The 22407-nt window shown below is 33.7% G+C and overlaps 1 protein-coding gene across 4 annotated transcripts in view; it reads left to right on the forward strand.

The window, feature by feature from the left end:
• MYO6 (myosin VI) overlaps window positions 1-22407 on the forward strand; it is a 241014-nt gene that overhangs the window by 92953 nt on the left and 125654 nt on the right. For all 4 annotated transcript variants that reach the window (XM_074237348.1, XM_074237349.1, XM_074237350.1 and 1 more), the window contains exons 3-4: window positions 4569-4712; window positions 19089-19158. In XM_074237348.1, coding sequence (XP_074093449.1) covers window positions 4596-4712; window positions 19089-19158 — 187 coding nt within the window. In that variant the 5' untranslated portion in view covers window positions 4569-4595. The remainder of the gene's footprint in view (window positions 1-4568; window positions 4713-19088; window positions 19159-22407) is intronic.

Here is a 22407-nt window from a genome sequence, read left to right on the forward strand (position 1 = left end):
TATGGAGAAAAGCAGAAAAGTATGGAAAGATTTATTTGGACAGATGCAAAATGATACAATAAGGAACACAGTATTTATAATGATTAAACTTTATGGGGTGGCTAGGTGGCGTAGTGGATAAAGCACCGGCCTTGGAGTCAGGAGTATCTGGGTTCAAATCCGACCTCAGATACTTAATAATTACCTAGCTGTGTGGCCTTGGGCAAGCCACTTAACCCCATTTGCCTTGCAAAAAAAAAAAAACTTTACTCCATTTTTAACTTGGTGAAATCTTATTTATATTTCAATTTTCAAAGTACAACAACCAAAAAGAATCAAACCAAAATCTAGGTAATATTAATGATTAACCTTTAGATGAAAGATCAGAGAAGAAAATGTACCTCTGTTTCAGAAGTAGGGGATGTAAGATGTAGGACACTGTATTGTATAGTGTATCCCAAAGTCTTAATATAGTTTTAAGCTTAAAAAGACATTGGGAATTTCCTATACTGTAAGATTTGGGGTAGTTTGGCTGAACTACATTTTTCTTTTTAATTCTTTCTTATAAGGGAGGGCTCTCTGGGGATATATTTGGAAATCATGGACATATGAATGAAAGTAGAAGATATTAATAAAAATTTCAAAACACTTAATAGTCTAGGGAAGAGAAAATGACAACTTACATTTCAGTGGTAACTGTGGAAATAGAAAGCAGGGAGTAGAACTAATGGTGAGATGCCAAGGATGGAGAATCTAGGTTTTAACAGGTGGATATGGAGAGTGAAGAAAGATGAAATATGATTGAACTTAAATCACCTGAAGCCAGATGATTCCATTAAGAGGTCAAGTCAGGGAGAAGAGCTGATTGGGGAGAGTAGGAAATGACATGGGTCTTCAGATTCTTGGACAATGACTGCTTTTAGGAATAGGAGGAGGAAATATAACTAAAGAAGGATCATAAAAAGGAATGTGGAAAGAGAACCAGGTGAGTATAGTTAACTTTTTCCATCATAGTTTCAATATATTGTGGGTTGGCATAAGAAATTAAGTGGAAATTTGGGGGAAGTATTGTAGAAGCCATAGATGACATGCAAAGGACATCAGACAACAGATTTTAACAAAAAGGTACTGTAAACACTCCATAAAGGAGAAAGAAAAAAAATTCAACTTTTCTGGTATGAAGAGAAGATCAAAAAAATTTCATGACGATTTTTCAGAGCAAGGGTGGGAGGGCACTCTGAGCCTAACCCCTGTGATGTAGAAGGGATTACTGTATATTATCATTTTTTTTAGGTTTTTTTTTTGCAAGGCAAATGGGGTTAAGTGGCTTCCCCAAGGCCACACAGCTAGGTAATTATTAAGTGTCTGAGACTGGATTTGAACCCAGGTACTCCTGACTCCAGGGCCTGTGTTTTATCCACTGCGCCACTAGCCACCCTATTACTGTATATTATTTTTACCAAGAAGAAAAGAAAGGAAGAGAAAATTTCAAGAAGGGAGAAGGTCCATGGTTATATACCACAGAAAGGTCAAGGAGGTTTAATGATTGAGGAAAAAAGTCATTAAATTTGAATTTGGATGTCATTGGTAGCTTCATCCCATAAGTAAAAAATCTGAGGTTTTTGTTTGCAGTTAACTATAGGCAACAATAAAAAAAAATCTTTATATATATATATATGTATATATATATATATGTTTTTATCATCTTGTATTTTTATTGTATTTGTTGTTTTGATCATTTTTTAAATTAAATTTTATTTTATTTTGGTGAAGTTCTTCCTTTTCTCTTACCATGCAAAAACGAGAAAAATAACGACAGGCATGCAGAAGGACCTTATATGAATCAATGAGTTAAGTGAGCACAAGTAGAATTTAAACTATAACATTAATATTATAAAAATGAACAATTTTGAGCTCTTTTATAAACTGATGGAGAGTGAAATGAGCAGTGCTGCTTGTAATGTGTATATTGAAAAAATATTCACTGTGTTGAACATTTTCAAAGTTTTAACAACCTTGAAAGCTATAAGAATTATGATCAGTGCAGTCACGATCCATGATTTTAAAGGATTGTTGATGAAGCATATTTTCTCTCTGTAGACAGGGAAGTGTTAATTTTAGGGTACAGGGTGGGACTCACCTATTCTTAAAAAATTTCTACTTGATTCATACATTCCCTGATAACTATTGTCCTTTATCTCTCCTTCCTTTTCTGACACTCCTTGGAAAGCTGACTTCAAAGTGTCTCTCCTTTTTCTCTCATTTTCTTTTAAATGCTAATCATCATTCAACTGAAACTACTCTTTCCAAAGTTTCCAGTAATCTTTTAATTCTTCCCTTCAAAGTGGTGATCACTTTTAGTAGTGATCACTAATTTACCAAATCTGATGAATTTTTTTCAGTCCTCATCCTTCTCAATCTATCTGCTGCATTGAATACTGTTGCCTAACTTCTCATGGGTACTTTCTTCTTTCTGGAATATTGTGACACAGCCTGCTATGTGTTACAGCCTGATTATAGCCATCCTGTACATCTTCCTTGCCTCCTAATTATTCTCCCTGCCTCAAGTTTCTCCCCACATCCACCTATCCTCCACACTGCACCCAATGTGATTTTCCTTAAGCATAGACATGAACTTGTTTCTCCCCCCCTACTTAATAAAACCTTTTGACTCCCTTTTCATCTAGGATTAAAAAAAATACGCTCTGTTACTTAGCTTTTAAAACGCTTTACAAACTTTATTCTGCTTTTCTGGAGTCACTGGACTAGTGTCCAGGATTCTTTATCTTTTGCTCTTTGTGAAGCGAAATTGGCCTCATGCCACCTCAGTCTCCGTGCTTTTTCTCTGGCCATTCCTCATGTCTAGAAAGTATTCCTTCCTCACTTTTGTGTTCAAGAAACAACTCAAGGAATATTTTCTATCTATATGCAATTTATTCTGATCTCTATGCTTCCTGGTTCATTCATTTTCTTGTATGTATTTGTATTTATTTTCTTCATAGTTATTTTGTATGAGATATACTTGTAAAAACAGGATAATAATTGCAGCAGAAAGTGCTGACCTGTACTTGTAGAGGGAATTTCCACATTTGGAGTTCTTCCAAACAGTAAAATTACAAGTCTAGTTCCTATCTTTCTTTCTGTGTGTATGAATGTCTATAAATGTTTAATTTGTGTATATACAAATATATATGTATATGGATGTATATATGTATGTGTATGCACATGTGTATGATTGTATTGTGTATGTGCATGTGTATCTGTGTATGCTTGTCTGCATATAGCTCTGTATGCATATAAATACATATGCTTTTTTTCTGGCAATGGGGGATTGAAAATAACTTTATTTTTATCTCTAGTGCTGAGCACAAATTTTCTTTATGAATATTAGGAAAATTATTCTAGAACTGGATATGACTTCATTTTATAGATGAGAAAACTGAGGTGAAGTAACTTGCTAGAGGTCTGATAGATTATAAGTATCATAACTCCAGTTTTCTTTCTCCTTTACTGAGGTCCCTTACATTTCTAGATTTGTGATCCTAAAACCCATTAATAAGTTGGAGACTACACATTTTTGTGCAGATAGTTTTACTTAGCAACTATTTTATTGAAATAAATTTAGTTTTTCTCTGCAATTTGATTTATATTGCTGTATTTTGTACTCAAAATACTGTTATTTTATCTTTATGAATTTTAATTCATCTACTACTCTACTATGGAAGAGTGAATTATAAAAATTTATTCAGCACTTAGTAAGTACTAGGCACTGTTTTAAGAACTTGCTATACAAATATAATGAGGCAAAATAACCCCTGTTTTTAAAGAGCTCATGTTCCATTGGATAAAGGTAACGTGTAAAGGAGCGTTAGAAGGAGCAAGGCAGCGTGGCTTGGAAATGCCTGGGAAGTGATATTATGATAAAACCTTCTTATGATCGAGAGAAAGATCATTTAACAGGGTACTGGATTCTGGAGACACAATCTAGGTTTCAATGGGAATTGGGAGCAAGGTGGTCAGAGTGCAGACTAAATGACTTGGAAATAGGCAGAAACTGGAGTTACCTGCACGGATTGGTAGTTTTCCTACTGGATTTATCCTTTCTTGGATAAAATATGCTCTCTAAGATTGAGATGTATCTTTCATTTAGGAGAGGATAGTGCTACTACTCTGTACAGTTTGTATCTTCTCTAGGTTGGAGGAATGAGGCAAAGATGTGCAGATTGTGCCACAGTAAGAAGGGGCAATAAAACTTTAGAGAAATGGGAGGCTATGTTAAAGTTAGGGGTTGAATAAACACTTTGTGACACTTTTAAGTTTACAGATTTTATATGAAACAACTTTGGGAAGTAGACATTATAATTATTATCTCTATTTTATAGATGAGAAAAATGACAGTAACATGTACTAAGTAACTTACCAATGTAATACAACTAGAGCTAGAGTAAAAATTGAAACACTTGTCATTTTCATTATGTTTTTAGAAATTACCTGTAAACACCTCTGAAGAGTTCAAATATCCCTTTAAGTGGTGTATATTGTTGTATTTGTACAAACATTCTTTAAAAAATGTAACTTTTTTTTGACAGGAAAGTGTGGATAGATCCTCAAAAAAAATGGAAGATGGAAAGCCCGTTTGGGCTCCTCATCCCACGGAAGGATTTCAGATGGGCAATATTGTGGATATTGGTCCAGACAGTTTGACAATTGAACCTTTAAACCAAAAAGGGAAGGTGAGAATCTAAAAATAGACCAAAGATGATGATTATTCCTTAAAGAGTCTTTGATTTCTACAAAAATTTCCTTCTTTTAATAAAAGGGATGCATTTCAGAAAAGTTTCTTGGGAAGTAAATTTTAAGTAAATGAATGCATTTTCTATTGATTTCTGTTATGAAGTCACAAAGAGCTTCTAGAATTAGTAGAACCCCACAAATGCATAACTGTAAAAAACATTCCAAAGATGAACTAACTTTTACATACTGAGATAATTAATATGATATTTAAAGTATTAATATTAAAATATTATAGCCAAAATACTTTGTGGAAATACCATTCAGTATTAGGCACTGTCTTATTATTTTGTATCAGAATTTTCCCTTTGTATTTTCTTATTATTTGAACTTAGTAGAATGGAATTACATCTAGATTCCCTAAGTTTTAAATTACTTTTCTTTAGAATGAATTTATGATTATCCAATTCCTTTTATTTGTGAATTTCTATTAATTGAATTATGCTTGTTTATTATTTCCACCCACTCTATGTTGATTTAAATTTTAATTTTTATTAAAGAATAAAAATATATGGTGATTTTATATCTATAGCATATGTGTTCATTTAATCTTTAAAGGACATTTTTACTCTTGACGGTATTGCAAATTAGAACCTGGAAAAAGGGAGAGGGTTTGAGCTGGAGATGACAAATAATGTCTTTAGTTGTTTTTTCATTGTGATAGAATGTCCAAATTTTCTTTTTAATGAATCTTTATCTTAAAGCAGTTGTTTTGGAGTTAAATTTTTGTTTCATTAGTTCTATTTATTTTAGCATTTGTAATTGTGTATTGAATTATTTATAGTCTACTAACACATAATTAATACAGTGTGATCTGATTGCCTTCCTTTTGGGAACTTAACAAAAACAAGGCATATGTCTCATGAGGACATTTTCTCATGGAGAAAAATATTCTGTTACTGTAAACAACCTTCAAAATTAAATGCACCATCTATAGTAGCATCATCACATTAAAAGATGCCACTTTTATGAAACCACAATCAAGAAAAGGTAGAGGTCAGAACATAATCATTACTCTCAGGTATAGAGAAATAAAAATATGGCTTTTTATCTTAAAGAACTTTCTTTGTGTTCCAGTTCAACTTTTTAATTTAACTGATTAAGAAACTGAGACTCAGAAAGATTAAATTGCTTAAAATCATACCAGAAGCAGAGGAAGACTTAGGTTTTTGATTTCAGGTTCAGTATTCTTTCCATTCTACCATTAGGGAATGAAAAGAACCATACAAGTATATAACATGAAGGAGCCACAGAGAGAAGGGGATTTTTAAAAAAATTTAAACTCAAGAAAAAAATTATTTATGCAGCTAGATTTAATTTTTTTTTTGCTCTATGAAGATGGTATGAAGAATCACACAGAAGCATTACTTTTTAGGTAAATGCTGTGATTAATTTTTGTTCATGAATTTTACTTCATTTTAATTTTGGTTCACAGTTGTGATTTAATGAATATAAAAAGATATTTTTTGTGAAAATTCCCTTGATTCTTCCATCAGTCAGTCAGTGTTTACTAAGGTACAAGGAATATACTGTTAAAAGAAAAGCAGTCTTTGTCCTCAAGGAACTTTACTGGGTATTTCCTCTTTTAAGTTTACAAAGTACTTACCTCCACCTCCACCCACCCTCTATGACACTACAGAACAGGTAGGCATCCCATTCTATAGATAAGAAAACTCTCAGAAAGATTGTCACATGTAGAGTAACTGGTGGAGTTGGGGTCTAATATTTATCTTTGCATTTTCAGGTCTCATGTCCTTTGCATTGCTTTTCTTAAAAAGTTCATATTTATCCAGTGAAGTTATTCTGAATAAAAGAATATGAATCTAAATTTATATTTTCCTTATTATATTATAATTAGAGCATTAAGTCCAAAGTTTAATTTAGGTTTTTTTAAAGAAAGGATGGATATTGTGTCCCAAAAGCATTTGTTCCTTAAGTCAACTTATGACATCTCTAATTTTGTAACATGATTATAAAAATGACAAAGAATTTACCTTTAAAATTTAGGGAAACATTAATCTGTTAGTCTATAATTTCACCACATATGCTTCGACAAATATATGCTTATCTACTTTTAAATTATTTGGATAAAAACTTAATTCAGGGACAGCTAGGTGGTGCAGTGGATAGAGGATTGACCCTGGAGTCAGAAGGACCTGAGTTCAAATAGGGCCTTAGACACTTAATAATGAGCTAGCTGTGTGACCTTGGGCAAGTCATTTAACCTCATTGCCTTGCAAAAATTTAATTAAACTGAAATGGAAAATTAATATGAATAATTGAAATTCACCCATAATCAGATAATTGTCTTTAAGCGTGTCTTTTATTTATGCTTCAAAAAATGACAAAAAGTGATTGAATTCAGTTTTAATTTACCTTTTGTGTTCATGAGATAAAATACTCTAATGATAAAATTTCCTTGGAGCCAGGAAAATGTTGGTTTAAATACCATGTCTGAATTATACCAGCTACATTAACCTGAGTAAGTTACTTCAATGTTTTAGTCAGCTCACTGAAACTGGAAGTGGCAAAATAAATGACATTCTGCATTAGTAGAGTGAGTTTCCTCGTGGGGAGTTTCTGGTATCAATGAAATCAAGGTGCAACCCCTAAGACCATCTCTTTCTCTGATTAAAATTCTAATCCTCTCCAAATAGATAGTCAGAATATATACCTATGTTTTCTATTAAATATGCCTTGGGTTTGATTGGATTATTTGCAGTTGGTTTCTGAATGACTGCAAACTATTTATATTAATAGAATGATTCAGTTTTTTATTTGAATTATGGAATTTTATGATTTTGATTATGGGAGGGAGAAGACCCTAGTCTGAGATCTCCAATCTCTGTATTATCTATATGATAACTATCAACATTCTCCTTGTGGGTTAATTGTTAAAATGGTATTACATACTCAATTCATTTAAATATATATATATATATATATATGTATGTATATATATGTATGTATGTGGCATCTGGCTTGAGAGATAGCTCTCTTTATAAACATGTGCTCTAAAAGAGCTGTTCAGAGACCTTCTTTTTCTATCATGGGACATTTCCTTCCTTTTCTTTAATCTTTGCTCTCTTCTACATTCTGGGGACCCAACCAGTACTCTTCCCTTCAACTCCATTTTCTTCTTGATTGTGATGTTTCTTCTATGCTATTGTTCATTAGTGAGGGAGGAGAAAAAAGTATTTTCCAAGCGCTAAAAAAATCCTTTGCCTACCAGTGTGCTGCTGCTACAGTGTGGTGTAACAGAAAGAGCACTGTTTTTTTTTTTTTTTTTTTTTTTTGCCATTATCTTTCCTTGAGTAAGCCTCTTCTGGATCTTAATGACTTAATTTTGTAGATTCATAGCTTTAGTCTGTACCAATCAAAGATTTAGTAAGGGTACCCAAGAGATGATCTGACTTTCCATTTTATAGATGAGGGATTTAAGTTGAAATGAATTGTCCATATTCACACAGGCAAAATGTTGTGGAACTGGCAACATTTTTACTCCGAATTCAATGTTATTTTCACTATACAATTTCTTCCAAACAGGAATGTAATTTTGTCCTTAATGTAGGTTATCTTAACTTTTTTTAAAAATCTGTCAGACATGATAGGGATTTAAAACACAACTGTAATTTAAAAAAACCCCTGAAAATTAATCATGGTGAATCTCTCTTAATTGCTTGGCTTAGTTCATTTATCATGCAAGCAGACCAGAACAACAGGAACTAAGGATCATGTTATGCTGTCACAATAAAACTTTAATTCTCCATTTCTATATTTATTCTATATTTAATTCTCCATTTCTGTATATTTTTTGAGTACCTTATATAATCCAAAATTACATATAACTATTCAGCTAAATTAAGTAAATATTTATTTAACCTCTACCGTATTCAAGAGCTCAGTCTCAAATTACCCTATTGAGATGGGAGTAATAATATTTGTCATTTGAAGTAGGCACTCTGATTTTACTATAGAAGAATTTTTTATTTAATATTTATTCTCATTTTGTACAAATAATGTTTTTACATTAATAAAATATTCTTGTTTAAGAGTAAATGAAATACCCCCTCCCCCCATAAATATAGACTTGCTTGAGCGATAAAGGGGAGAGAAAAAAATTAAAATTAAAAAAAATAATAGTAATAATTGTAGGTATGGCCAGGTGGCGCAATGGACAGAGCACCAGCCCTGGAGCCATGAGCATCCGAGCCCACATCTGGCCCCGTACACCCAACAATCACCGAGCCGTGTGACATGCAAGTCACCTGAACCCCACTGCCCTGCAAAAATAAAAAAAAGACCCAAAATAAAATAAAATAGTAATAATAGTAGGGGTGGCTGGGTGGCGGACAGAGCATTGGCCCATGTGAGCCAGAGCACCTGGGTCCAAATCCGCTGGCCCCAGACATGCAATGATCACCCTGCTATGTGACCCCAGGCAGGCCACCCAGCCCCATCTGCCCTGCACCCCCCTAAAATAATAATAATAATGAATTCAGGTATTCTAAAATAATAATAATAATAATAATAATAATGATGAAAAATAATGAAAAATGAAAAAAAAATCTTTGTTTCAACACCAACAACTCTGTTGCGGGTGTATCACATTCTTTATGATAAGTCCATGGCAAAAGTTACTTCCATATCTTTCCACCATTGCCATTGCTGATCGCAACTCCCTCTTTTTGTATTTCTCCACTACCACGTACTATATTTTCTCTCTCCTTTTACTCTGACTCTGCTGTAGGGTAGCTGAGTGGCACAGCAGACAGATCCCTGGTCCCAGGGCCAAGAAGCCCTGAGCCCCCCTACCACCCCTTAGGCCCAGCATCCACCTGGCCCTATGGTCCTGGGCGGGCCATCCAATCCAATCCCAGCCCCTTGCAAGAAGTAAAAAAGAAAATGTGTTATATCTGACCACTCTCCCTCCATGGTCCATCCTCTCCTCCTTCATTCACATCCCCACCCCTTCCCCTTGTCCCACCCTTCTTACTCCAGATGCCTATACCCCATTTAGTATATATGCCATTTCCTCTCCTAACCACCTCTGATGAGAGTGAAGATTCTGTCATTCCCCCTTGCCTCCCCCCTTCCATATCATTGCAATAGCTCATTGTAATAAAGAAAAGTCTTATTATATGAAATATCTTGGCCTATTCCCCCTCTCCTTTTTTCTTTCTCCCATTACATTTCCCTTTTTTTCTATTGACTCCATTTTTACATCATATTTTATCTTCAAATTCAGCTTTCTCCTGTGCTTCAACTATAAAAGCTCCCTCTACCTTCTGTATTAACTGAGAAGGTTCATATGAGTATTATTAGTGTCATTTTTCTATGCAGGAATACATGCAGTTCATTATCAAGTCCCTCATATTTTCCCCCTCTCCTCCAATCTCCAAGCTTCACCTGAGTCCTGTATGTGAAGATCAAACCTTCTGTTCAGCTCTGACCATTCCAACAGGAACATTTAAAATTCCCCTGGTTCATTGAAAGTCCATCTTTTTCCCTGGAAGAGGACATTCATCCTTGCTGGGTAGTTGATTCTCGGCTGCATTCTAAGCATTTTTGCCTTCTGGTATATTATATTCCAAGCCCTACGAGCTTTTATATAGTTGCTGCTAAGTCCTGTGTGATCCTGACTGCAGCTCCATGTTATTTGAACTGTGTCCTTCTGGCTGCTTGTAATATTTTCTCTTTGACTTGGGAGTTCTGGAACTTGGCTAAAATATTCCTAGGGGTTGGTTTTTTGGGATCTCTTTCTTGGGGGGATGGGTGGATTCTCTCCAGTTCTAGTTTGCCCTCTGCTTCTAGAATATCAGGGCAATTTTCCTGTAGTAATTCTTTGAAAATGATGTCAGGCTCATTTCCTGCTCATAACATTCAGGTATTCCAATAATTTTTAAATTGTCTTTCCTAAGTCTGTTTTCCATATCAGTTGTTTTTTTCAGTGAGATATTTCACATTTTCTTCTAATTTTTTCATTTTTTTGGTTTTGAAGTATTGATTCCTGATTTCTGGTAAATTCATCAGTCTCCCTGAGTCTATTCTTTGTCTGAAGGATTTGTTCTCCTCAGAGAGTTTTCTTATCTCTTTTTCCATCTGGTCAATTTTGCTTTTTAAAGCTTTTTTTTTTTTAGTTTTTTGCAAGGCAAATGTGGTTAAGTGACTTGCCCAAGGCCACACAGCTAGGTATTTGTTAAGTGTCTAAGACTGGATTTCAACCCAGGTACTCCTGACTCCATGGCCGGTGCTTTATCCACTACACCACCTAGCCTCCCCAAAGCATTCTTCTCCTCAATAACTTTTTGAACTGTTTTATCCATTTGACCTAAGCTTGTTTTTAGCATGCTATTTTCTTCAGCATTTTTTTGGATTTCCTTGACTAAGCTGCTGACTTCATTTTCATGTTTTTCCTGCATCTCTCTCCTTTCTTTTCCCAGTTTTTCTTCTAACTCCCTCATTTGATTTTCAAAGTCTTTTTTGAGCTCTGTCATAGCCTGAGCCCAATTTCTATTTTTCTTGGAGTCTTTAGATATAGGAGCTTGTGCTTCCTCATCTTCAGACTGAGTATTTTGATCCTTCTTGGGCTTATATGCAAAATATTTCTCAATGATGTTCCCCTTTTTTCTCTGCTTGCTCATTTTCCCAGCCTAAGCCTGTTTTGGGGGTGCTTCCTGAGCTTTTGGGACACTCTCACAAGGGTCTCAGTGTGTGAGGCTCTGTCCTCCCTCCTGGTCTGTGAATAACCGTATGCGCCCCTCTCTGCCATGGGGCTGAGTTGGGGGCCCTGCTGTTCTATGGGGGGGCCTAGACCGCCATCAGGATCTGAATGTGTTCAGATCCCCAGAGTCCTGTTCCAGGGGCAGAGGACAGAACTCTGCAGTCTCTCTCTCTCTTCACTCCCCCTCACTCAGTTCAAGGTCTCATGCCCTGGGGACTCCTGCTTACTGGCTCTGCCTGCTTCTGTTCCTGTATCTAGGCTGGGGTGGCCATGCTGCTCTCTGTGTGCCCTGAGAGCTGGGCTTCACATGCTAACTCTGGCAGAGGTCCCCCACTGTTCCCCCACTTTGTGTCCGGTGCTCCCCAGGGTGTAGCTCAGGAGATTCCCCCACTGCTGTGAGCTGCGGCTCCCAGTGCCCTGGGGCTGCCTCCAGGAGGCTGAAGTTCTTTTGCTCTGGCTGGCTGCCCCTCCGACCCTGGGGAGCAGAGCCTTTCTGCTCTTTTCCAGGTTACCTTGAATAGGAGAACTGCCTCATTGGATCCCTCTGTGGGTTCTGTCTCTCGAAAATTTAGAGTCCTTAGCTTATGAATTTTATGAGAGAGCGCCTAAGACATGATCCATTCTTGTTGCCATCTTGGCTCTGCCTCCTATAGAAGAATTTTTATAAGTGGCTTTTAGATTTCTTTTCATTTCAACATACTTTTAATGTATTCTTACTATATGTAACATACTGTGTTAGCCAGTGGGAAAATAAAAGTGAATTACTATATAAGTACTGTCAAGGACACCACAGTCTACTAGGGAAATAAGATGCATATACACAAACCCCTTAAGTTCAGGGTGAAACAAGGGAAAAAACTGAAAAGAGAGATAAATCTGGTAGGGATTTGGAAGAGCTTCATGGAAGAATTGGTATAAGATTTAGTCCTTGAAGAAGGGTCAGGATTTTTAACAGGGACAGACCATCTAAAGAAGAATTTAGTTACTGGTACTGTAATTGTGAGACTATTTATTGGCTAGCAAACAATCACATTTTTGGAGCAATTGAATGATATGAATCTTGATATCTCACTCTAATGGAAAGACAAAAGAAATCTGCAATTAAAGAGAGGGATGACCCATTTTTTTAGAAGAAATAAATGAAAGAGTTGAGTTGGCTTTATTGTGACAAAAGGCATAAGAAATATAATTTCATGGGACAATTGTTCATCTCTTATTGCAGTGCTTATGATTATCATTTTCTAAGAGATTGTTAATGGCAGCTTTTGTGCCAACATTTATTCAAGAGGATAAGGATAAAGACAGGAAGAAACTTTATTTTTTAAATTTAATTAATTAATTTTCAATTTTACTATTTTCCCCCCTAATCTCGCTTCCTTCCCCACTCCCACCCCCCAGAGAAGGCAGTCTGTTAGTCTTCACATTGTTTCCATGGTATACGTTGATCTAAGTTGAGTGTGATGACAGAGAAATCATTTCCTTAAGGAAAAAAATATAAGAGATAGCAAAATTACAAATTAAGATAATGGTTCTTTTTCAAATGAAAGGTAATAGTTTCCTGGCCTTTGTTCAAACTTCACAATTCAGAAAGAAACTTTATAAAGAATTTGATAAGACTCTCCAAATCTAATTAGCCTATATAATATTCTATAGTGAATTCATCAAAACATCATGGGGTTGTGGGGATGAGGATGAAAAATATGTTGGGAGCTATTCTTTTTGGTGTAAGAATGGACAGAGGCCTAAGAGTTGTTGACTGCACAGAAGTCTTATATCTGTGTTATTCATGAGGCTTTTCTTTGATGAAATAAAGAGGAGTTACTAGACATGATACACACCAAATCATGGAATTAAAATAAAACTTATTTCATTTTGAAAGGAAATGTTATTGAATTTTTTTCCAAACCATTGTCTTTGTATAGTCAGTCTGCTGATTTTCTATTGTCAAACAAGGAGAAAAAAATCTGTTTTTTCTTTCTTTCTTTCTTTCTTTCTTTCTTTCTTTCTTTCTTTCTTTCTTTCTTTCTTTCTTTCTTTCATAAAGCTATGAGGTTAAGTGACTTGCCCAAGGTCACACAACTAAGTATTTATTAAATGTCTGAGATGAGATTTGAACTGAGGTCTTCCTGACTCCTAACAGGGCTGGATGCTCTATCCACTGTGCCATCTAACTTTCTTACATACTACCTGGGCTGTTACATAACTTCTTCATGTCTCACTTTCATTGTTGGTTAAATCAATGGATTGAACTTGATCTCTTTGGAAAAAGAGTACAATAAGAATTATAGAATGGAATTGAGGACGTTCCAGTCTAACCTATTAAAAACAAGCTATTGATGTCAAAAAAATAAGAAATGGATAAAAATCCAGATATTGACAAAGACTATTATTATTTCCTATTTAACTGGTATAAATCATTCAATATTATGAGAAGACTGAAAAAAAGACCCCAGAAAACACCTTAGCAAGTAAACACTTTTTATTTTATTTTATTTTTTACAAACAGGAACTATTTTATTCACAAAAATGACACTGAAGAGAAAGTATTATCATTCTGTTTTGCCTTAGGGACAGAGGGTCTTTCCATCTGACTTGGAATTAAAATGTGTTGTCTTCTCCCCTCCATCCCCTGCTTTTTATTATATGAATATTTTGTTTGTTTTCCAATTATATACAATGGTATACTACCATTGTATTAAAAAATCTCATTTTTTGAGATTTATAATTTTTCACCTTCCCTCCCTCCCTTCTTTCTCCCCTCCTTCCAACAGAAGGCAATCTGATATAGGTATAAACACTTTTAAAATTAAGTTTTTATTTCTATCTTGTTTCATATCATCTTATTCAAGTACTTTTTCTTCTTCCATCCATAGAGTCATTCCATATAACAAATAATATTTTTTTGAGAGGGGGGCAAAAATCACAACTACTTCACTGAAAAAGTCTGAAAATATATGCAATGTATAACTCACACCTGTGGACTTTCTCTTTTTATTAAGGGGTCAATAGAGGGGGTGTCTTCTCATATTTCTTCAATTAAATGCTGTTTGAATTTTATGATTTTGTTACATTTATTTTGTTGTTGGGTTTTTTAAGTGTGTAGTTCTTTCCATTTACATTGTTTTAGTTATTGCATTTATTTTCTTGCCTTTGCTGCTTCACTCTTCATTACTTTATAAAGATCTTTTCATATTTCTCATTATTCATCATACACATCATTTTTATAGCCCACAGACATTCCATTGCATTCATGTACCACAATTTGTTTAGCCAATCCCTAATTGATGGACTTCTATTTTGTTTTCAGTTCTTAGCTACCACAAAAAATGCTGCTACAAATATTTTGATGATTATGAGGACTTACTTCTTATTTATGACTTTCTTGGGAAGTAAATCCAAGTCTCTGGTTCAAAAGTTATGGATATTTTGATAACTTTATTTGTATAATTTCAAACTACTTTTCCAAAATGGTTGTACCATTTCAATGCTACACCAGTAATGAATTACTTTGCCTGTCATTCCACAACCCCTCTAACATTGAATGTTGCCAATTTTGATCATTTTTGCCCATTTGTAGTCTAGGTCTAAAGTTCAAGATTATTTTCATTTGCATTTAAACAAACTTGTGTAAGTTTGACAAGAGGACCAACTAATAAAATCACCCTGAGAAAATTTGAGGATGAAACTGAATAGGTGTTAACATGGGAAATAAAGGAAAACAATACATACATTTTAAAAAACATATTCTCTTCATTGAGGGTTAGAGTGAAGCTTCCACATTTGATCTTTTAACATCATGGTTTGCAGTATTCTGCACAGAGAACTGGAAATTATACTGAAGAAAATAAAAATGGAATAATCAATTAGACTAGGTCAGTCATTCACAGAAAGACCCTGTCTGGATATACCTTTTTGAGGTCTAAGGAATCTATTTTCAAGATATTTAAAAGAGTAGACTACACAATCCTCAAGAAAATATTGTATTATTACTACCAAAAAACTACTAAGACAAACTCAATTTATTCAATAAAAATTTATTAATCAATCACTAAAAATTCATTAAGTCCCTACTATTTGTGAAGTTGTGTTAAGTGCTGGAGATAAAAAGGCAAAAGACAGTCCCTGGCGTAAAAGGAACTCACGATCTAGTGGGAGAGACCACAAACATATATATACAAGCAAAATGTATATATAGGATAGATAGGAAATAAATAACAAAGGAAAGATAGTAGAATTAAAAGATTAAAAGAGGGGTTGTGAAAGTTTTTGGTTGAAGATGGAATTTTATTTGGGATTGAGCAGGGAAGCCAGTAGGTGAAGGTAAGGATATTAATAACCAACATCCCATTTGTCTATTTCACTATGCACAAAAGCATATAAGTACAATAATCTTTATACTTAAAGTATAAGAAGGGAATATTTTCACAAGTAATATTCTACAGCTGACCATATTTTTAGTATCACAAAATTGAAAAGAAGATCTCATGGGCTTTTTTGTTTAATATAAAAATACATTTTATTCAGTTCATCACAGTGCCACCTTTAAGACTGTTCTCACAAGGTGTTTCTCACGTAAATGTCAAAATTAGGTCAATCAATGATTACTTGAAAATTTTTATAACTGAGAGAACTTTGACCATATAATTATTAATATCAGATAAGGAACTAAATAGGGAAATATAATTGCTGAAGGCTCTTATAATCATCATGGAGAAAGTATTTTTTTAAAATCCAGATGGAAAAACAATTTCTTCTAGGTAATATGGTTCTTTTGTTTGCAGATTTGTGTTTTAAGATTTGAAAAGTATTTTGATCATAACAATTCTGTCAAAAAGATGCTACTATTATCTCAAATTTTCAAATCAAGATATTAAGGATGATAGAGATTAAGTGATTGACTCTGGGCCATACAGCTGGTAAGTAGCTGAGACAAGATTTGAACTCCGACCCTCCAAATCCAGTACTCTACTAACTCCATTACCTATCACCTTTAGTAATACCATGCCAATTGCCTTAAACACGTTGATGAGTATCAGATCTTCCTAAATTAGTTTTCTATTTATTTAAGAATTAGGTCTACATCCATATCCAGAGAGGGAACTGTGGAGTTTAAATGCAGACCAAAGCTTACTGTCTTCATTTTTAAAAGTTGCTTTATGTATTATGTCATTTTTTCCTTTCTAATATTTTTTCTTGCATTTGTATATGATTCTTCTTTCACAACATGATTAATATGGATATATGTTTAGCATAATTGCTTATGTAAAGCCTATATTAGATTGCTTTCTGTTGGGGAGGGGGGGAGAAAGGGAGAGAGGGAGGGATCCAAATGTGGAATTCCAAACCTTGCCAAAAATAATTGATGAATACTTCCATTGCATGTTGTTAGATAAACAAATAATATATATATATATATATATATATATATACATATACATACATACACATATATGTAAAAGATTTGGGCCTGACCTTCCAAAAAGGAAAAACGGAATGGATGAAACATCCTTACTGTGTAAAATGTGATATGCAGCTGGATTGATGGCAGAGAAAGCTGATCCACCAGTAATAACATAATCTGACCCCTTTCCCTGAATGCTCTGCCTCTTGTCCTCCATGTCTTAGTATTCCTTTCCTATTGTTGCATGTCCCTATTTACCTGCATTTTGTTTCTACCTAGGGGAATGTTAGTTTTTTTGAGGAGCTAGTTTTTTGTTTTTATATTCCCAATTACTAAGAGAAGTGGAAGCCAAGAAGACAATCAGCCTAGGTGCTGAAATAATGATAGGGAGAGAAAAGGGTGGTACATGTAACAGAGATCAAATTAGTATATCAGATGGCTTAAAATTCAAAGCAAGAGGTGGTATTGAATGGTGATTATACAGCAAGAAACTGGCTTTTGGTTTGGGAAGCAAGGACTATGCCAAAGCTCTTGTTGGCTCTGTGAGATAGAAAAAATAGGAAAGGAGACTGACAGCATTAAAGAAGTTTACCAGACAGAAATCTTCCTGCAAAAACACCTTTTTTATACAAAAATTTATTGATATATTTTTTAATGTCATCATAGTTATTCTCCAATATCCTTTCAGTTTCTTGTTCTAGAATCTCTCATATAGTAATGATAATGTTTAAAGACAAAAAAAGAGAGAGGGGAAAGATAGCATATTTGATCAATATGTTGAAAAAGTTGAAAATGAAAACCATTTTTTCAATTAAGAGGGAAGATAGAGGGAAACAGGGAAGTGGTTATTGATGCACAATGGAAAAGGATTAGTAGAAAATAGGACCCATGGTGGTGGAGAGTTGAAGGTGAATAAGAGTCAGTATGTGATTGGAGAGCAGAAAAGGATTTATGCTTGTGTGGTGTATCTGGATAGGGTTTAGTGGAATAAATAGGAAGGGTAAACTGAAAAGGGCACAGATTTGAGTGACAGGAGGAATAGGGGAGGATTATAACTTTGTTATAATGAATATTTGCACAGTCTTTTAGTATGTCTTATCTAGCTTTTGTATCTCACCATTGTTTAGAAAACGACATTCAAAAAACATCAAACATTTTTGTATCAGTACACTCAGTGCTAACCTTCAGTTAAATTATGAGCTAAATTAACTTTCTGAAAGATTATATGAGAACTTAACCACCATTTATAACATTGTTTCTATTGGAATATCTGGGTTTGGGAGAGTTTTGGAGTTGGGAATATCTATACAATGACAGCTCTACAAACAAAAATTTCACAGTATAAACACTTGGAAAAGATGAAGCTCTTTCCTGGCCTCATACAAATATATATAGATCTATGCAAATTATTCATATGACATAAAATAGTTGACTGATGAGTTCACAGGATTTTCCTTGACCAGGAATTGAAACTTGAACCTAAAGGTACAGTGTCTTTTGAAAAGCATGAATTTTGAATGTTATCATTTAAGATTGGCCTAGATAAAATGTAATTGTTTTTAGATGATTATCGTCTGTTATTTGAAATCAAATGTTCTTTATCACATAATATCTTTGTACCAAAATGGCAATTGTAGCATTTAAGAGTTGCAACAGTTCATTCTGACCATGAACTATATGCAATGCTTTATTGTACAAATGCTTTGTTAAATATTTTATCCATTGTGATAAATGATTGAACAAAAAGGTTTGTTTTATTCTAAACTATAAGATAGTATTTTTAAGTTTGACTTCAGTATATCTGTTGTCTCTTTTCTGCCCTACTCCCTCTTTTGCTTTAAAATAAGGTTAAAATTTAATGAAACATTTATATTTTTGACATTTTATTATTTTGGATGTTGATTTACTAAATAATTTGTAGATGCAACCTTTTCTCAATAAACTACACTCTGATTTTGCTTCTGAGTGTTATACAAGATATTTGGTTGCTTCTATTCCATTATAGTGGTGGTATTTAATAATATTATATTTGATAGCACATTTTAATTTGGTTAAATTTTTAAATTAAAAAGTTTTATATCAGACAAAGCAATCTATTATTGAAATAAAAAGTGTGTTATTGCAATTTATGGGATTTTTGCTTATGTAATTCAAGATCTAAAATTGTTTTGCATTTTTTGTTTGTTTTGATAGACATTTCTGGCTCTTATAAACCAAGTGTTTCCTGCAGAAGAGGATAGTAAAAAGGATGTGGAAGATAACTGTAAGTAATAAGGGAAAAAAAGCCAAAATAAGATAGGAATAGTAGATATTAAAAAAAAAGATAGTTAAGTGGTATTTTATATTTTGAGTAATAATGTCTAGAATGTTAAGATTTCACTATATTTAAACTGGTTTCATTTTGAAACATTTTCAAATTTTATCTTGAAAAAAGTGAATATTTTTTGAGTTGTATCTGTAGCTTAATAAATTTAAATGCTAGACTAGATGGAAAAATTTAACTACTTAGAAACTAGCTCATAAGTCTAGTCTGATAGTATCAGAGCATTTTATACATATGAAATTCAACACAAATATATTACATATGAATTGTTTTTCATGGAAAGATGATTTGTTGGGGCGGCTAGGTGGCACAGTGGATAAAGCACCGGCCCTGGAGTCAAGAGAACCTGGGTTCAAATCCTGTCTCAGACACTTAATAATTACCTAGCTGTGTGGCCTTGGGCAAGCCACTTAACCCCATTTGCCTTGCAAAAACCTAAAAAAACAAAAAGATGATTTGTTGATTTCTTCCCCCCCAAGATCAGAGGAAAAATTATATTCCAAATTGTATAAGAAATTATGAATTCTGTTAGATAATTATCATAGTATTTAGGGTGTGTTTGTTTTACTAACTTCTTGTAAAATAATCATACTTGACTAAAGATGATATATTTAAAGTCTGAGAGAAATAACTCAACTTCTAAGAAACAGGAGAAAACATGAAGATGAACAAATTTAGTAAAGTTGAGTGAGTTGTGTTCTAATCAGAGAATGTTTTGTTCAAGGAAGTAAAAGTAAAAAGGGGAATGAAGAAATCATAACCTCACCATACAGAAGAAAGAATAAATGAGAAATTTTTGTTCCTTAAAATTTAAGTACTTAGAAGTGACAGGCATTGTGTCCTGATCGATATAGGACTTTCTTGGAAACCCTAAGACCTAGTTTAAGGACCATTTGTGATACATTTTAGCAGTTTGACAGTGGGCACTTCAGTTGACTTTTCCTATCCCCAGATAACTGATTATAAGCTGCATCTGTGTAAGTGGAGAGACTTTCCACAAGGTAGTTTCCATCAGCTATGAAATCATAGGTCAGTACTAAAAATGAAACAAAAAAAAACCCTAAGAGAAGGTACTTTTGTACTTGATATAAAACTCAGTGTTTTGATGTAATTTTCATGTAGTCAATAAATTGCAAACCCATTGCATGAATTTGATAGTTTTCTTTAGTTTAAATTAAAATTTAAGAGTTGCCCATCTCTGATGATTTCATTCTATGTTTGGGTATGATTACTTTATTTTTCTGATTGACTAGTGGATAGAACTGAATTTGGAGTCAGAGAATCTAGGTTCATATCACAGCTCTGCTTTCTGTGTGGCCTTGGACAAAAAACTTAACTTCTCTGGGTATATTTTACTTCATATCTGGAATGAGGAGATTGAACTTCTGAGATTCCTAACAGTCCTAATCCTATAATCCCATGACTCCACTGTTATATATGCTATATACTCTATGTATATGAATTCCCTTTTTATAATGATATGTGTACAATAGTAGTTTAATCACTGTGGGCTGTTTTCATCATAGTCAGCCTATACAAGCAACTTAAGCTGAGTGTGATATATATTTGGAAACTCTCTCTTAGACTATATAAACGATTCACCTGAACTTTTCAGGAAGATGAACATGCTTTCAATTGGTAGGCCCAGGTTTTGCAGTTAACTAGATGACTCTGTTACTTCATTAGATTTTTTGTCTCAAGTTTGATGCCAGACTGTCTGGTTGTCTGCCAAGAGATACATTTGCTTTGTTTTCTGCTTCCTCTGGAGTGAATACTAGAATGCATTTCTCTTATCTGCATCAATGTGATACCATAATGAATAAGTATATGATGTCTGTAAAGTACTTTAAAGTCTTAAAAAAGAAACTTCTTTTGAAATAGAAATACTTTCATTGCCATTTGGAACAACTTGAAAGCTTTCAATTTAGTGTTTTGAAGATAAAACATTTTTGACTTTCTCTGACATTTTATCTGATAGAGATTAGTATGATGGTTCTTTTTAATTCTGTTTGATTATTAGACAGTAATCAAGAAATATAAAATATGAAATAATTTTATACTAAAAATATGTAATATTCTGTTAAAGAAAATAATGATATTTTTAGGTACTAACAGTAAGATAAAAATAAACCTATAAATATGCACAGCATAGTATAGATAATGGGGAGATGGATTTAAGTCAGGAATACTAGGTTCAAATCTCACTTTTTATTAATATTGTCTGTATGGATCTAAGCGAGTTACTTAACCTCTTGGTGTTTCAGGCAACTCTAAGTTACAGAAGAGTTGCTGAACTTTATTGAAGTGAAAGTTTCCTCATTAGTCACTACATTGGTGAAGTCATGAATTTCCTATCTGTCTCTGTCTCTCTATTTTTCTTATTCTCTTTCCCCCACTTCTCACCTCTCTCATGTGTGTTTCTAAATATGAATGCTTATATGAAGCAATTAATCTTCTAAGTCGACTTCTACTTACTGGAACTTGAAGTTGATAGATTATCTTTTCAAAAAAAGACTTCATTAAGCAATTATTTTCAATTCAATAAATGTTTAATTGTCTGTGATTTGCAAGGTACTGTGTTCTCTCTTGTGGGATATACAAAATAACATAATTCTTACCCAAGGAATTTATATTGATTAGGAGAAATAATACATATCTATAACCATATTAGAAGACAATATATACTATAGCAAGTAGTGAAAAACATGTTCAAAGGAGGAAAAAATCCCTTTGAGCTGAAGAGGAAGATTAGAAAATCCTTCATGACAGATCTAGTATTTTTACTAGATGGGAAGCCATTACAGTCAGAGGAAATGGAGTCAATATAAATTAATAGGTGGGATAACTAAGGGTATACTTGTTTGGTCATTTCAGTCATGTCTAACTCTTTGTGACCTCATTTGGACATTTTTGGGCAAAGATACTGGAGTGATTTGCCATTTTTTTTCTCCAGTTCATTTTACAGATACGGAAACTGAGGCAAATAGGGTTATTAAATGACTTGATCAGTCATTCAGGTAATAAATGTCTGAAACTGAAAGAGATCAAACATCTCTCCCTCTTTTGGTGTAAGGAATTTCCTACATTGATGAAAATCGCTAGTATTAAATTGAATAATACTAATAATAACTAATAGAGAACTTTTCTCTATTAATTTTAAAAGAAAAACAACTCTTGCAACAGATTGCA

The sequence above is a fragment of the Macrotis lagotis genome, chromosome 5, assembly GCF_037893015.1.
Source record: "Macrotis lagotis isolate mMagLag1 chromosome 5, bilby.v1.9.chrom.fasta, whole genome shotgun sequence".
NCBI lineage: Eukaryota > Metazoa > Chordata > Mammalia > Peramelemorphia > Peramelidae > Macrotis > Macrotis lagotis.